The sequence below is a fragment of the Lathamus discolor genome, chromosome 6 (genome assembly GCF_037157495.1).
Source record: "Lathamus discolor isolate bLatDis1 chromosome 6, bLatDis1.hap1, whole genome shotgun sequence".
Lineage (NCBI taxonomy): Eukaryota > Metazoa > Chordata > Aves > Psittaciformes > Psittacidae > Lathamus > Lathamus discolor.
This window is the reverse complement of record NC_088889.1, coordinates 614989-631800: the sequence shown is the minus strand read 5'-3', so window position 1 is coordinate 631800 and position 16812 is coordinate 614989. Positions and strand designations below refer to the sequence as shown.

Here is a 16812-nt window from a genome sequence, read left to right as displayed (position 1 = left end):
TTGTGCTTCCAAGGGTTACTTTGGGACTGGGAACAGCATGGAAGATGGAACAGCTGAACCACATCGCTCACCCCATGAACGGGAATGCCCACGCCGTGGTTTACTTGCTGAATGGATGTGATGGCTTCAAAGCAAATAAAAGGGATGGGTTATCTACTGTGACGACTGGGGCTTCTTGGGGAAGCCTGGGCTGCCCCCTTCCTACCCCACCCCAAGGGAAGGTCAGTTCCAGTGGGGTGGGAGGTTTGGGGGGAACGGGACCTCCTGGGAGGCCATGGGGAAGATGAGGGAGATGGAGGTGGCAGGAGGATGGGGGGGTTGTCACTGAGGTTCTGCCCCATCCCGATGTGGTCCTGCTTCCTGACCTGCGTGAGGGAGGCAACGCGAGGGGACAGTGGAGGCATGGGGTGGGGAGGCTGCGGCTGGGGACGTGCCCGGCGGGCTCCACACAGAGCAGCTTTGTCGTGGTGGGTGGTGGCAGCACTGGGCCCAGTGCCTGCCCCAGCGCCAGGAGTGTCTGCGTGGGCCCTGGATGCTGTGGGAGGACAAAGGCTGATGCTGAGCTGGGGCCCTCAACTCCCATGCTGCCCACTTGGGGAAGGTGGGGCCCCAGGGATGGGGCTGCCCTGTGGCACTGGGGGTGGTTTGGTAGCACCCAGTTGTTCTGTGGGCGATGCCTGAGAGGTAAAACATGCACATTCTTCATCGCCACTTTCTGCCTGACCTCAGTTTTGCAGCTCAGACTGGATTATCTGCAATGTTCCTGCTTCTGGGAACAACAATTTATGGCATTTATTTTTTTGGTGATTAGTCAAAGCGAGCCCCTTTCTCAGCAAATGTTTCTCTTTCCCAGTCTCAGCTGCTTTGTGTTCTTGAAACCATCTTGCTCTTCTCCCCTTGCAGCCCCGTGCTCTGTGGCGGCTGGGTGCTCGCATCCTTGCCCACCTGCTGCCCATCAGCTTCCCAAAGGCAGGCACAGACATCTCGAACGCCGCACATCCAGCACCGAGTCTTGCCGCCCGCGCAGGCAGGAGCATAGAATCATAGAATTGACCAGCTCGGAAAAGACCTTTTGAGATAATCAAGGCGCAGCACTGCCAAGGCCACCACTGACCCATGGCACTGAGGGTGTGTGAGCACTTGCAGGGCCGGTGCCTGCAGCCCTGCCCTGGGCAGCCTGTTCCAATGCCTGAGCACCCTCTGGGGCAGGAATTGTTCCTCAGCTCCATCTGAACCTGCCCTGGTGCAGCTTGAGGCCGGTTCCTCTTGTCCCATCCCTTGTTCCTTGGGAGCAGAGCCCAGCCCCTCCTGGCTCCATCCTCCTGTCAGGCACTTGTAGGGAGCCATCAGGTCCCCCCTGAGCCTTCTCTTCTCCATCTGACCCCCCCAGGTCCCTCAGCCGTTCCCCATCACACTTGGGCTCCAGGCCCTGCACCAGCTCCGTTGCCCTTCTCTGGCCCCGCTCCAGCACCAAAATGTCTCTCCTGTAGTGAGGGGAGACCCCTTTAATCCCTTTGCAGTTGCCCGGGTGTGAGGTGACCTTCACGTTCCCTGGAAGCAAGTTCCAGCAATTCGATCCTCCTGACCTGGGGCTGGAGGTGCCATGAGCTCAGCTTGGGCACTGCTGCCACGCTCTGGGAGTCGGAACAGCACTGGGGGCTGGAGGTGGATGGGGATTGAAAGTGGATGATGTTGCTCCAGGGGCTTCCCGGGGCTGTGCCCAGCAGCACCACTGCCACTTTTGCAGCCTCACTCATTCCTTCCTTGCTGGCAACATGAGGTGTGTCTGTTTGCAGAGCACCCGCAATGCTTTGAAACGGCCATGATACAAAGGAACTACGAAAGAACACAAGCCATAGGCCAGACCCGCAGCTCTGGCTGAGTGAGAGGCTCTGGAGCTCTCCCTTCCACCAAGCCCCCCCCACCAAAGACGTGGTGATGTCCAAAGGGAACCACGGGTGAACTCACTGGTGAGAATGGGGGCACCTAATGGCCAAGCTCTCTTGCTGCTGGGAGGCCTTCTGGACATCTGTTGCTGCGGGCTGAAGTTATGTTGATCTGGGTGAGGTGACTGAAGCTGCTGACTTTGGAAACAGATACGAAGATCTTAAGGGGAGCACAGTCATACCAACATGGCTAAAGCTACTGAGGACCCTGAATGGCCCCCTGTAAGCTAGATACCCACCAAAAAGCCATCTGAGATTGTGCTTTGGGAAGAGATAAAGGATTCGCAGTGCTGGTGGGAATGGGGAAGGGGTGTGTGTGCTCCCTAATTGCAGGGGGAAGGAGCCACCAAACCACCAAAATAAACCACAGATGTGTTTAATTAAAAAAAAAAAAAATAAAAAGATCTTTGGGCTTAACATGTTTTTGGGTTGGGCACCCTTTGTGGGATTGGAAAGGTTTCAAGGGGACTAAGGCAGTTCCCTGGCCTCGGGCATGCCCATACTTGGGTGCTGGCATTGGTGCTAGGTGTTGGGGGAGGATAAATTCACCACGCACCAGGGGCAGGTGGGTTCAGCTGCACCAGCCCCTTCCACCATCCTGCACCAGCATCATTGTGCTGGTTCCTGACACCGTGATCCTGAGCCAGGGGCGCTGGGATGTTCACCAACTTTCCTTTTTAATAGCAGGAAAACCTTTTCCTCCATCCTGAGTCAGCAGAAAGGATTTCCCTGCGTTTCCCTATTGTGGCTTTGGCTGCACTCTCTGCCCTAAAGGAGCGGGTGAAAACCGCCAATGCCATGCTGCCTTGCAGGGAAGGGCCGGCATCTCCCTTCTCACAGGAAAGCACACTTCCAGCGTAGCCCTGTACGTCCCTGGGAACCAGTTGGAAGGAAAGATTTGCTTGAACTTCTGTGGTTTGCCTCCTCCTCTTTCCCCATGGTGCCCGCCAGCTGGCAGCACCGCAGTTACTCTCCACCTTTTCCTTTCCCACTTTTTAACTTCCTTCTTTTTTTCCTCTATTTAGAGCTTGCCTAAACACCGCTGGCAGTGCTTGGGAAACAGGTTTGCCAGGAGAGGAGCTGCACTGAGAGCTCAGGAACGTCGAGCAGCAGCACTGTGGGCCCCATGTCCTGGCCTCTAAGCTGACATTGACCATGAATGGGGATTTGATAGTGCTGGAGAACCTGTGTTCAGGTTGTACAGCTCTCCCCGAGCTAGGTAACGGCTGTTTCGTTTAATAGCCAAGAAAATGGTTTTGTGTCTGAGCAAGATGATCACCAGATGAGGTGAGATGATGCCAGCCAGCGCTTACTGGTACCAGCATCCTGCTGCTCAGGGGTGCTCTGGGAAGCTACTCGTGGGGCTCAGTGGAAGAACAAGCTCAGAGGTAACTTTTCTGGGGCTGACTGCTCCGCTCCCAGGGAGTCGCGGTAAAGCAGAGGCGCCAGCGCCCAGCTCCGGGGCGGATGAGGTTGGGCTGTACCGGCTCCAGCTTGCACAGCAAAGCCGCCGGGTCGCGAGGCAACACGGAAGCCACAGGAGCATCCCGAGGGATCTGCAGCCTCGCACCAGGCTGGAGCTGAGTGTGAGCTCCCCAGAAGCCCCTCCCGGGGAACACAGGCAGGGTCCGGCAGCCCGGTCGCGGCCGCGGGGGTCCGGCCCGGGTGCCCGGCGAGGCACGTGTCGATCCTGTGCTCCGTGCTCCGTTCCGTTCACCGCGGGCCGTGCCCGGGCAGCTACCGGGCCGGGTCCCTGCCGGCCGCGGCACGGCTCCATCGCGGGGCAGGCCCCGACCTTCCGCCGCGGCGGGCGCGTGACGGGAGGTCGCACAGCGGCGGGTGCGCACCGGGACCCCCGGGCCGGGCGCGGGGGACGCCGGGGGCCCGGGGACCGCAGGCTCGGGGCACCGGGGCACGGGAGGTGCGAGACGCGCGAGAGGGCCCCCAGGCCCGCGGGGTGCGCAGGGCCGAGCCGCACGCAGCCTCCCCCCCCCCCCCCGGCAGAATGGTTCCTCCCGGCCGGTGCTCGGCGCCGCCGGGCCGCGCCAGGCGTGGTTACGTCAGCGCTGGCCCCGCCCCCCGCTGCGGCGCCCAGGGGCGGCCCGAGTTCCGCGCCCGCCGGAGCCGGCCCCGGGGCGGGGGCGGGCAGCGTCCTGCGCCGCGCCGAGCATGCGAGAGCCGGCGAGCCGGGCTGCAGCGGCCGCGGTGGCGGAGCCATGCTGCTGGCCTCGGCCGTGGTGGTGTGGGAATGGCTGAACGAGCACGGGCGGTGGCGGCCCTACAGCCCGGCCGTCAGCCACCACATCGAGGCTGTGGCCCGCGCGGGGCCGCGGGCAGGCGGCAGCGTGGTGCTGGGCCAGGCCGACAGCCGCCTGGCGCCCTACATCATCGACCTGCAGTCCATGCACCAGTTCCGCCAGGACACCGGTGAGTCGCCCGGGCCGCCTGCCGCGCTACCCCCGCGTTGATTGGCGCCGCTCCGCCTGGCTGCGCGCCGCGCCGGGCCCCCGGGCTGGCCGCGCCGTTGGACGGCGGCCGGGGCGCGCGGTGCTCCCGGCTGCGGACTTGAGTTGCGCCGGGCAGCGGGGCCGGGCCTTGCACCGCTCCGTGCTGGCCGCTCTGCCGTCGCACCGCGCCGCGCCACCGGGCCCAGCCAGCGCTGCCCGCCCTGGTCCCTAGGGCAGCCCCGCGTTGCCCTGCCCGGCCGGGTGCTTTCCTGCCTGGCGCCATTGGTCCGGATTCGTTCTGCATCCCAGGGCCCTTGTTGCATTGCACTGGTTGGTGTGGAGTTGCTTTGCTGCCAGGTCCGGTATTGTATGGCGCTGGCTGACCTGGGAGTGCTTTGCACGGTGTTGCACAATGCCGTTCTGCCGGGCCCCATACTGCATTGCCTAAGCCGGAGCTGGACTGTACCGCGCTGCCTTTCCTAGTCCCATATCACATCGTGCTGCCTTGCCCTGCCTTACATCCCTTCCATCCCATCACCCGCTCTGCCATCATGTTGCTGGCTTTACTGCGCTGCTGTCTGCTGCACTGCATTACACTGCTTGATCCTAGATTGCATTGCCCGGTCCCATACGGCACCTGGGTTTGCCTTGCACTGGCCTGTGCAGCTTGCCCTGGAATAGCACAGCTCTGCTTCTCAATACCCAGCACCATCCTGCTGCCAAGCCCTGCCCGATGCTGCCTGAGCCCATGCTGCCTGGCATCACCTGCTGCCAGCTTGTGTTATGCCATCCCCAGGTGCTTGTCATATTGCGTGCTGCCCAGCCTTGGCTGTGCTTCCCTGGTCCTGTATGGGGTCATGCTACCTGGCCTCCTCCCTGCTGCACTTCCCTGAGCCCTGTTGCACGCTGTGGCCTTTTCCTTTCCTGCCCCGCAGGTCCTTTGTGCGTGGAGCCTGTCCTCTGCAGACCCTGCCCAGGCTGTGCCCCACCATGCCTAGCTGCCTCTGTGCAACCCTAGGTCTGCCACCAACCCCAAAGACCCTGTGCTATGAAATTCTTGCGGGCCAAATTAAGGCACAGGCAGGTGGGAGGTCCTCAGGGTGATGGTTTGGACAGGTGAAGGGGTATTCCGTGTGTGGGGGAAATGAGCAGGCACTGGGGGGGTCCACAGGGTAGGGTGTCTGGAAGGGCTTCCAAAGTGGTGGGGCACGTATGGTCTTGGATGTGGGTCACAGGCATCCATGGGGGAGAGATTGGCGCAGGGGATTTGTGTCCCCTGGCATATGATGGCCACAGGGAGGGGACCAGCCAGTTTCCTCCTCCCTGGGGCAGGGGGTGTTTGGTGCTGTGGGGTGCTGAACATTCTCCTTTGTCCTGCTTCCCCCAGCAGCCCTGGGGGCTGGTGGGGACCCTCCCCTGCCCGGGGGTGTGGGGATGAGGGACCTCTGCGGCAGGGCTGGGGGCCAGCCTCTGAGGGCTATTGTCGCCAGGAAGGAGGCCTGAATGGGGGATTGTTCTGTGTCTCCCTGGGTTGCTGGGGATGTTGGTATTTTGGGTCATTAAACAGCTCTGATTTGGGGGGGGTCGCGACCCTGGCAGGGCCTGAATAGCTATTGTCCCTTTTCTTCCCCTGCTGAATGGGAGGCCGGCTGGCCACGCTGGGCTGGGGGGACGCCTGGCATTCCCACACCACCGCCGGGGACCGACAGATGCCACATGCCGCTGCTGCTGCCCTTCCCGCCGCATGCTGGATTAGGATAAATTACCGTCCCATTCCCCTCTGGCCCTGCTTTGTGCCACCAGTGCCAGCAGCTCTTCCCCCCGGGTGTCCCTTGGCAGGATGGGAACAGTGGACTGGCATCCCTGGGGTGCAGCTGCACCCCATTCTCCATAGCAGGGTGCTAATGTAATTAGTGCTAATAAACAGCTTTTTTTTTTCTTTTTTTTTCTTTTTAGCCCACTTTTTCATGGAATGTGTTCTTGTATTGGGTCAGGTGGTGGTGACTGCTCCCAGTGGAGAGGTGGGGGTAGAAAAGGACTGAAATTCTTGCAGGCTGTGCGAGACACGTGGTGAAAAGCTGAAGCAGGCGGCTTAGTATTTCTTCTCTTTGAGCCTTCTTGTTCCTGCTGCTGGCAGTGGGGCTGAGCCATGGGGGTTTGCATGAGTGTGGAGGCAATGATGCTCATGAGCTCATCCCACCCACTAACCAAACAATTCTGGGCACCAGAGGCATGCTCAGGATGGGACCCGAAAGCTGAGCCTGGCCACGTTCACCATTGCAAGGCTCAGAGCTGCCCCTTAAATCTTTTATTACCCATCCTGCTCTGGACCTGAGAGGGAGATGGGGCCATGGCAGGCACTGCAGGAGTCTGGTGCCTACATGCCTGGTTTCATCAGGCTCCCACAGAGGGCCTTGAGAACAGGTTGGATTGGCCAAGCTTGTGGTTCTGTTTCTCCATCAGGGCTGGGGCTATGAGGGCAGCTGCCACAGTAGACCAATGGGGTGAAATCTGGCCTTCCCTCACTGGATGCACCCCAGTGCTATGTGGTATAATAAGGCCATGGGGCTCCCTGGCCTTTCAAGTGTGGCAGTGGCAGGGCAGTTTGCAGGCGGCAGTGTGGGGACACCAAGGCACAGCAGTCACCTGGCAGGGAGGAGACAGTGGCTGAGCCAGGAAGCCAGAAAACTGTCCTGTCCCCCTGTGGAACAACACTGGCAGGGCAGGTTGGGGTGGTTTTGCTCCCTGCCTGCGGGTGGATGCTGGCGCCAGGGCCTGACAACATCTCTCACTCTCCCTCAGGCACTATCCGACCTGTCCGGCGCAGCTACTATGACCCATCTTCAGCGCCAGGCAAGGGAGTTGTCTGGGAGTGGGAGAATGACAGTGGGACGTGGACGCCCTACGACATGGATGTGGGTATCACCATCCAGCGTGCCTATGAGAAGCAGCACCCTTGGGTGGACCTGAGTGCCATTGGCTTCTGCTATGTCATCGACTTTGCCACCATGGGCCAGATTAACCGTCAGACCCAGCGCAAGCGCCGTGTTCGCCGCCGCCTTGACATGGTCTATCCTCTGGTCTCAGGCACCCTGCCCAAGTCGCAGTCCTGGCCGGCCAGCCCTGGTGCGGCGGCAGCCCCGCCAGTTCCAGCTTGTGCCTGTCCCCAGTGTCTCCTGGTCATGAGTGTCAAAGCCACTGTGTCAGCCACTGGCCCTGGCACTGCCACCCTGCAGCCCCGCAAAGTCCCCCCTGCACCACCCACCACCTCCAAAGCAGCAGTGCCAGCCCCGGGGACCAAAGCACCCGACAGCGTGGCCGCGGTGCGTGGCTCACTGAAGCCTCTGGCAGCCCAAGGCAGCCGGCGGCAGGCAGCCAGCGCGCCGGCCTTGAGCTCAGCCAGCGCCACCGCCAGCCCCCCTGGCGCAGGCAGCAGCAAAGCTTCCCGCCCTGGCCTCGGCACCCTGAACCGCAGCCACCTCCAGCGCCTGGCCATCGCCCAGTCCCGTGTCCTCATTGCCTCTGGGTGAGTCCTGCCACGTACAAGCCAGAGGGTAGCGGGGGGGAGAACAGGGTCAGTGTGGGTTTTGTGTGGGTTTTGGGTTGGTTTTTCCCTGGGGCACAGAGGGGCAGCAGCCCCTGGGGGCTCCTCGCTGCAGGGGTGCGATTGCGCCCAAGCCTGGTGGGAGATCTCATGGTCTCCAGCCTCCTGTGGGCAGAGGGCTCTGCTGGGCCCCTCGCCTTCCACACTGGTTCCTGGAGACTGAAGCAGGGATGGGGTGGCTTCTGCATCTCAATGAGTAGGCTGAGGCTGCTCTTTCTCTCGGTGGCAGGGGATGAGTGGGGTACTGCAAAAGGCCCAAAGAAAAGCCATTCAGAACCCATGAGAAGGGGTCCCTCCAGACCCCCACCTTCTGAAGACATTTTTTTTGAGGGAGTGGGCATTTAATGAGCCTGTTTCTCTCCTTTGTCTGGCTCTGCCATGAGCCTTCTGTCGCAGCCTGCCCCCTTTCCTCTCCCTCTCCATCCTCCCCCTTCCCTCCACTCCTGACCTGGGAAACTTTCCCATGGAAGAGAGCCCTAAGGGGAGGGGAGAAAGAGCTGTGGCAGCAATGTGGCCATAGGAGAAAAGAGTTAAAAACCAACAGACCGGCCCAGGGAGCAGTGACAAAAAGGGGCTGTGAATGGAGGCGCAGGCAGGGTTTCTAAAGTGTGAGAGAAAAGGCGGTGGTGGGGCAGGGGGGCATGTCGCCCCATCGGGGGATTTTCTATTTCCAGCCTGTTCAGTTGCTCAGGCAACTATTGTCTGGCCCTGGGGCCTATGGGGCTGTGGGTGCCTGCTGCCAGCCCTGATGTGCTCTCTGCTGGCTCTTTGTAGGGTCCCCACCGTCCCTGTGAAGAACCTCACAGGCTCTAGCCCCGTCAACCCAGCATTGGCAGGTGAGGGTGGGGTGACTGATCCCCCTCCCTAGGGGGAAGTCAGCCCCAGCTGGCTGGTTTCTGGGGGAACATGTGGGGTTCTGGGTGCTGCTGGGTGATCAGTGCCATTTCGCCCAGGGATCACAGGGATCCTAATGAGTGCAGCCGGGCTACCCGTCTGCCTGACGCGGCCCCCCAAGCTGGTGCTGCACCCCCCTCCTGTCAGCAAGAGCGAGATCCAGTCCATCCCCGGCATCTCCCACTCCTGCCGCAAGACCACCAAGAAACAGGCCAAGAAGGGTAAGAGGAGCTTTTCCACCTGGCTTCCCTACCTGGTTCCTCTAGCCCCTCCTGCTGCTCCCAGCAGTGGGTTTCCCCCACGCTGCCATCCAGTTCCTCTGACTCTTGCTCTCCCACAGGTAAAACTCCAGAGGAAGTACTGAAAAAATACCTGCAGAAGGTGCGGCATCCGCCGGATGAGGTGCGAGCAGCAGGGGCTGCGCTGGGGTGTCCTGGGGTTCTCTGACCTGGGAGTAGCGACTGGAGACATGGGTGATGTCTCCGTGCCATGCAGTGGCCTCCCACTGCCCCTTGTGGCTCTGCCCTGTCCCCATCCAAAGAGGGTCTCTGTGCGACACACACGTGTTGGCCAGCCCCTGCAGCCGCTGAGGGGTGGGTGCTGGTCCCTGGGCAAGATCTGGGCAGCTCATCAGCCCCGTGGCCTTGATGAGGCTCTGGCTACATCCATCTTTCTGACCCTTCTCTTCCACGCAGGACTGCACCATCTGCATGGAGCGCCTCTCTGCACCCTCTGGCTACAAGGGACCCCAGACGGCCATCAAGCCTGACCTGGTGGGGAAGCTGGTGAAATGTGGCCATGTCTTCCACCTCCACTGCCTGGTCGCCATGTACAACAATGGCAACAAGGTGTGAGGCTGTGGCTGTGCTCGGTGGCTATGCTGAGGTCCACCTGCCTGCAGCAGGACAGTGCTCAAGTCCTGGTGTGCTGGAGGGCTCAGACCTCCCTGCTCTGGTAGGGAGTTTAATTTTTAGGAGCAGTGGGACTTCAGAACTGTTCAGTCACAAACCAGGGTCATGCGGGTGTTTTTCCCCCACTGTGCCTGGTTTTGCATCCCTGCTTTCCTCCCGTGCTTAGTGAACTTTGATCCCTGCATGTTTGAGCAGAGCTACCTGGTGTCTGGTGCCAGGCAGTGCTTTTCCAGCAAGTGCTTTGCTTTCCTGAGCCTCTTGCAAATGGCCCTTGTGCTCGAAGTCCTGAGGAAAATGTGTTAATGCGTTTCACATGGCTTGAGGAAATTGAAATATTTGCTATCTTTTCCTCTTTGAAATAAAAATGTAAAACACCCAAGGCAGAGGTAGGGAAAGTAGCAAGGGCTGTGAAACTGGCGAGGAAGAGAAACACAGACCTTGGGGGTTTGGTTGAAGTCCGGTCATTGTAGCAAATTTCACCAAGCCCTACCCCTGCTTCCAGAGTGCTTTTGAAATTACTGATTTCATGAGTAAAGCATCAGCCTGCGCTGCTCAGGGATGACGTGTCCAGTCTGGCTCATTTTTGGGAGATACTGGTTTCATTATGTTCCCCTCTTCTCTCAGGATGGAAGCCTGCAGTGTCCCACCTGCAAAACCATCTATGGGGTGAAGACAGGGACACAGCCCCCAGGGAAGATGGAGTATCACATTATCCCTCATGCACTGCCTGGCCACTCTGACTGCAAAACCATCCGCATCATCTACAACATTCCCCCAGGGGTGCAGGTACGTCCCATCCCCATGCCCAGTGGGGTATGTGTATGGTCCCCTGTGGGAACTGGTGGCCCTTGTCATGCCTTGGCTTGGGGCTCTGGGTTCAATGATGTCTCAGGAGCTGCATGTCCATAAGGATGTTGTGGGAAGTCTGGGGTCCGTCTGCGTGGAAGTGTTGGCCCTGTCTGCTTAAGTGGCAGGGGAGCAGGTGGTAGAGTTTAGGATCACTGTGCAGGATCATGTCCACCCAGCACGGAAGCAAGCAGCTCTGCATCCACCAAGGTTGGGGGTTACCTTGTGCCCAGAGCATCCCTCTGAGCTTCAAAAGGATTTTGTTGTTCTTCCAATCCACACACTGCAGGGGCCGGAGCACCCAAACCCTGGGAAGAGCTTCACTGCCCGTGGCTTCCCACGGCACTGCTACCTGCCGGACAGCGAGAAGGGCAGGAAGGTAAAGGGCAACCAGGGTGGCCTGAGCCAGCCAGGGCACACTCAAGGGTGTATTGAGGGGGAGAGGGAGCAAGCAGCTGCCTGGAACATGGGGAAAAGCAGATACGGCTTATATAGGCAAATTTGGGTGGAGGTGTTCCCCACAGCCCACCCATCATGCTCTGCAGGAGCCCAGTGATGTTCCTGTGCACTAGGGGAGCTCTGCAGCCTGGTCCGCTATTCCAGTTGTGGTAGGACCCTGTGCTGGGATCCCAAGTTCCCTGGAGGGCTTGGCTGTGGGTTGCTCATGTTGCTGGGGTGTACTGGGATGATCAGGTGTGCCCTGAGAGGAAGTGGGTGCTCTCTCCACAGTGTTTGCCTTGCTGCCTGCCCCAGCTCTCCCCTCCACAGGTACTGAAGTTGCTGCTGGTAGCCTGGGACCGGCGCTTGATCTTTGCCATTGGGACCTCCAGCACCACAGGCGAGTCAGACACGGTGATTTGGAACGAGATCCACCACAAGACAGAGTTTGGCTCCAACCTCACTGGCCACGGCTACCCTGACATCAACTACCTGGACAATGTCCTGGCTGAGCTTGCGGCCCAGGGCATCACGGAGGAGAGCCTGGCACAGGAGAAGGACTGAGACCGCAGCAGTGAGGCAAGGGAAAGGGCACCTGTGCCACTCCCGAGGATAAACCTGCTGGAGAAACCCACCTGGGTGCTTTGCAGGGAGCACCCGGAACCCCTGCTCCTGGTGGCACCCACAGTGGGAGCATCTGTAGACTGGCTGGGAATCTGAGAGAAGGTCCTTTTGGACATCCCCTTTGCTTCTGTGGGGAAAGCCTTGCCCCACAGAGCTGCAGGGCTTCACGCTGGCCCTGCCGTCCCCTCTGGCTGGTGTCCTGTCCCCACTGCTGCTGTGCCAAGGGCTTGGGGGTTGCCAGATTCCCCTCTCTTCTCGTCCATGGATGGTCCCAGCCTGGTCTGATGCCCCTGGCATCCATCTGGGGTTGGGACCTGGCCTGGGGTGGGAGCCGGGCCATGGGAGTCCCCCTTGCTCTGCCTCTTCCCTCAGCCATCTGTTCATTTGTCCTGTCCCGTACCTCCCCACCGGTCTCCTGTGTCCATGGAGATTGCGGGCCCCGGTCTGCTCTGGTTGGCCCCTAGCCCTGTGCCCTCTTCTCCTCTTGGCTGTGTCTGAGCTGTGCCCTGCAGGGTTCCCTCGTCTGGGCTGCCCCTGTCCTGTGCCAGGGAGGGAAGGGGGGGCGGGGCGGGGGGGGCACATGTTTCCTGGCCCGTCTCCTGCCCTCCCTTTAGTGGGTTCCTTGAACTGTTCGTACGGGGGAATCCCCGCAGTGAATTTTTATATACCTCGTGTTTGGGGGTTTTCGTATATATGTACATATAGGTGGTGGCATTCTGTGAGGTTGCCTGGGGGGAGAATGCAATGCTGTGGCCAGGCTTGGTGGCACTTGGGGTGGTGAGGGGAAAGGGGGCAGCACTGCTCCCCGACTGTGGAGACCCCCCACCCCAAAGAGGGTCTGTGCCCCATGGTGGGGCTGTCACCTGTGAGGCCCCATGGGGCCAGGCGCAGGTGGGAATCATTCCCCTTCCTGCTGGGTCGCAGCACCGTCTCCAGAGACCCCTGAGGGGGGAGGCAGCCAGCAGTTAATTGTCACTGGTTTTGGGCTGGGGCCAGGGAGGGTGGCGTGGGAGGACATTATGGGTGATGGGGGGTTGCATGGGCATCTTGGGGGTCCTGCCAGGCCCTGGCCACTTCATAGGGCGTCTCAGAGCCACCTGTGAGAGGGTGCTGGGGAGGTGCCCGCAGTTCTGGGGGTCCTGTGGGGCACTCCCTATCGGTGGGGTTGACTGTGTTCATGTCCCTGTCCCGCAAGGCCCTGGGATTTGAAGAGTGGGACCCTGGGGTTGGAGAGCGGAGGGGGAGGCAGCCCCCAGCACTGCCCGTGCTGACCCCAGTCCTGCACTGCTGCTCCCAGGGCTCTGGGGCTTCCTTGCCTGTTTTGTTGCATTCCCCTCCTGGTTTTCCTGGGGGTCACCTCGCCCCCCTGTCCCTGGGGACAAAGCTGCGGTGGGGGGGGGGGGTGGTGGGGGGTGGGGGGGGGACGTCCTGCTGTGCATCGTTCTGTTGTCGTGGCTGTTTTAACTCTCCCCTGCCTGGGGGTGTGTTGGCCCCCGCCGGCCGCCCCACGGAGCGAGGGCTGGGGGTCAATAAAGCGGATGGCGGGGACGCTCGCTGTCCCTGCACGGCCTGGCCTCTCTGTTGTCTTCTGTCCGTCGTCTGTGTGGCCAGGTGAGCGAGGGGGCAGCCTGCAGGGAGGGCCCGGCACCCTTTGTCCCCTGATGCCTCTTTGCATGGGGCTGTCCCCAGCCTTCATTAGCATGGGATGATGTTTTCTACCTCAAGGGAGTAAACCTTTTTCCGCAGGCAAACCCCGTTTTGTGCGGCTCTGCAGCTGGGGGAGCTGCTGCAGTGTCATTTCTTCTCCACGGCAGTCCTGGACTTCCCCGCCTGCAGAGAACCCGTGGCTGGAGCTATGCAAAACCCCCTCATGGCCTGGGGGAGCAGCGGGAGCCCCCCTCGCCCGCGCTGTCGCCGTCACACAGACTTCACAACGTGACTTTTTTTTTCCTTTTTTTAATGCTGTGTTCCCTCCGTTTCTGGCTGAAATAAAACTGATCCGAGCCTCCGCGGTGTGCGTATATCTATGCTGATAGATATACATGGGAGAGGGGCTGCCCCCGCTGCAGCCGGCAGAGGTCAGTGGCTAATGACGCGCGTGTCTCCATGAGGTCGCCTTGCTCCCGCCTGTCCCGCAGGGAAGTGCTGCTCCTGCCGCCTGTGCTGGCCCTGGCGCTGCAGGTCCCGGGGCTCTCCGCAGGGCTGGGGCTCCTCGCCCCGGGAGTCAGGCTCCTACACGCATCCTGACCCGCTTTTTGCAAGGAGCAAATCTCCACTGTGGGTGTGACCAAGCACTGCTGGTGCTCTGTGTGTGGGAGAAGGGAGGGTTGCACAGCTTTCCCTGGCTTTTGGGGGCCAGCCTGGGGGGAAGAAGGTGGCTGTGCTGAGGGTTTTTTTCCCTGGGCACCCCAGTGTCCCGAGCAGCTTGTTGAAGGGGACGCTGGGTCCCCTTTTTCTGGTTTTGGGAGGGGGACACAGCTGGGGCATGGCTGCAGTGGAGGGGAAGCTCATTTCATCTCCGAAGGGGCAGAGCCCCAGGACTGGTTGGAAGGGGAAGATGCAGTCACGGAGGCGCAGGGCCTGGTGGAGGGGTGGTGCGTGCTGGTGACGGGTTGACCCTGGGACTTGGCCTCCGAGGTCAGCTGGGGACAGGTCTGGAGGGCCACGGAACCTCTCAGGAGCTTGATGCGGGAGCTTGGGGATGTGGAGGGCAGGAGCATGTGTGACTCCGTGGACAGGTGAGCCTGGGTCCTCTGTGGGGACAGGGACCTCAGCTCCAGGGGCTGCTGGTGCTGCACGGCTTTGCCTGTGGAAGGGGTGCTGGGTTTGGGGGACAGCTGGGATGGGAGGGGACATGGCAGTCATGCCAACAGCCCCTCCGGCTGTTGCTGGTATCCCTCACCCACAGAGAGCACAGTACTGTCCTCCAGGCTTGCAGCAGGGCTGGCCCCTTCGCCCACTGCACAGTATCCCTTTGCCTTGTACCTCCAGCGGCTGTAGCAGACCATCGCCAGGATGGTGGCCAGCCCTGCCAGCACTGCTGCAGCGATGCCGGCCACCTTGGCCCCTGACAGCCCCCGGCCCCTCACCATCTCTGTTGCGTGCTGGATTTCTTCTGGCTGGGCTGGCCGCCATGCGTGGCTCTGCCCATCCCTGACCCAGGCGCTGCCCCCATCCGCGCTGCTCACCAGCACGGTTTCGATGGCCGGCGGGCTGGTGGGGGGCCGGGTGAAGGGGGGCAGGCGGGCGGGTGGCAGTGAGCCCCCTGTGAGGATTCCAGCCTGGACGCAGTATTCCACCTGGCAGCTATTGCTGATGAGTGCCAAGTGCTGGCTGAAGCCTGGGGGGCATTTCTTGGCATGGAGGTCCTTGGCAGTGCCCTGGTGCTGCCTTGCCCAGGGGTTCCCTGCCTGGCAGCTGAAGAAACCCCCAAAGGGCACTGCATACTGGCTACCCCCCTCGTAATCCTGGCTCACGCACACCATAAGCTCATCAAAGAGCTTCAGTGGGAAGTACCCCAAGGGGCAGGATTGGGCACCGGTGATGGGGTTGACGCTCTGGCTGCTGAACAGCCCTCCAAAGAGGTATCCCAAGCTTGGGGCCACTGCCCTGCTTGCAGCACACCAGTAGGCACTGAATTGCACCCGGGAGAGCCAGAAGACATCCCGGCACTCACGGTGACAGAAGATGCCCAGGGTGCACTTGTTGTGGCACTCCAGATGGCTGTGACCTTCCTCCTGCTCCTGCATGCCCAGCAGCACTGCAGTGTAGGCAGTGGGGCAGGAGAAGGCCCCAGTGAGGGGGTTCCTCTGCTCCAGCCCCTGGCAGAGCATGCTGGTGTCGGGGCCGGCCAGCCCAGTGCACTCCTGGAAAACTCCCCCAAAGGTGAAGTTGGTCATGGCACCCTCGCAGGAGCCATCATCGATGTTGGCATGGAAGTTGAAGTTGGATGAGGTGGCATCGGTGCAGCCCGGGTAGGTGTTGAAGGTGTAGTAGCGGCGGATGGCCATCTCCACATGCCTGGCCAGCTTCTTTACTGTGGGGGACGGCAGCTCTGGCAGGGTGCTGGGCTTGATGAAGAAGTACAGGGGCAGCCCTGAGCGGTCAAGAGACACCAGCTGGTTTCTGATTCCCTCCTGCCAGGTCTTGAGGGTGATGCCTGGGTAAAAGGGGGTCCCGCCAATGCTCTCTACCCTGGAGCTGGTGCGGTTCTCCAGATACTGCTTGGTGAAGCCAGAGCTGACGTTCAGGGACTCCTCGCTTTTCACACTGATGATGCTGTGGAAAGCTGCACCGGCTGAGGCTGTGATCGCACTCCGTTTGGACCAGCTGTCCTTCAGGAAGGTTGCCTTGATCTGATCCTCCTGCACCAAGCTTGCTCCAGCGTCCACAGAAGTGATGGTGTGGGTGCCATAGTTAAGCACCAGCAGCTCGGCCAGAAAGTCAGCCATGCGCGTTTGGTTGTTCTCCAGGTGGCTGGCGATGGCCAGCAGCTGCTTCTTGAAGCCCGTGTCCAGGACTGCCCCCGGGTCGACCTTGGCTGTGTAAACCAGGTTCCTGACTTGCACGCGGGTGGTGACAGCACGGTCTTTCACTTGGTGGGTCTTGGTCCTCTGAAAGTCATACGAGAACTTGCCATTGATGGAGGAGAAGAGGAACAGCTCCAGGTTGATGGAGGCAGAGGTGATGCTTTGGTAATCTTTCCAGGACTCGATGATCTCAGAGTTGATGTCCAGGTTGCTCTGCTTGCGAGGGATAGTGAAGACCTCATCTGGAATGATGTAAGATCCATCTTCTGTGGTCTTACACAGTGAGTAGCCCAGGTTGATGACTTTGCCCATATCCAAATTCCTGAGGTTATCCCAGCCCCCCCCCGGCAGCACTTCCAGACCTGGGAGCTTCAGGGTCTTCTTGCACTCCGGAAGCCTGGTGGAGGGGGACAGCTCCTGGCTCTGCTCAGCCCCTGTCACCAAAGCCACTGACATGGAGGCCAGCAGGACCCCCACCAGCAGCCAGCCCATGGCCGAGCTGGCACAGGGCCTTTGCCAGACGTCTGGTCGCTGGGGCTGGAATGGGGAAATGAGCTGCTAGGGCTGTAGCTG

General features: G+C 60.7%; 2 protein-coding genes across 4 annotated transcripts; one reads left to right on the top strand and one right to left on the bottom strand.

Annotated features, from left to right (window-relative positions):
• The first annotated feature begins 3013 nt into the window (after positions 1–3013).
• On the top strand, positions 3014–12402 carry DTX4 (deltex E3 ubiquitin ligase 4). Of its 3 annotated transcripts, none has more exons than XM_065684746.1 (9): positions 3014–3165; positions 7196–7919; positions 8772–8833; positions 8951–9112; positions 9232–9293; positions 9587–9739; positions 10427–10588; positions 10938–11027; positions 11417–12402. In XM_065684746.1, the coding sequence occupies exons 1-9, from the start codon at positions 3102–3104 to the stop codon at positions 11648–11650; spliced, it is 1713 nt and encodes a 570-aa protein (XP_065540818.1). In that variant the 5' UTR covers positions 3014–3101; the 3' UTR covers positions 11651–12402. The 3 variants fall into 3 exon arrangements, with proteins under 3 accessions (XP_065540818.1, XP_065540817.1, XP_065540816.1); XM_065684744.1 differs by lacking the exon at positions 3014–3165 and adding an exon at positions 4029–4373; XM_065684745.1 differs by lacking the exons at positions 3014–3165; positions 10938–11027 and adding an exon at positions 4028–4373.
• Positions 12403–13635: 1233 nt separating this feature from the next.
• On the bottom strand, positions 13636–16812 carry MPEG1 (macrophage expressed 1). Its single transcript, XM_065684747.1, has one exon. The coding sequence runs from the start codon at positions 16729–16731 to the stop codon at positions 14572–14574; it is 2160 nt and encodes a 719-aa protein (XP_065540819.1). The 5' UTR covers positions 16732–16812; the 3' UTR covers positions 13636–14571.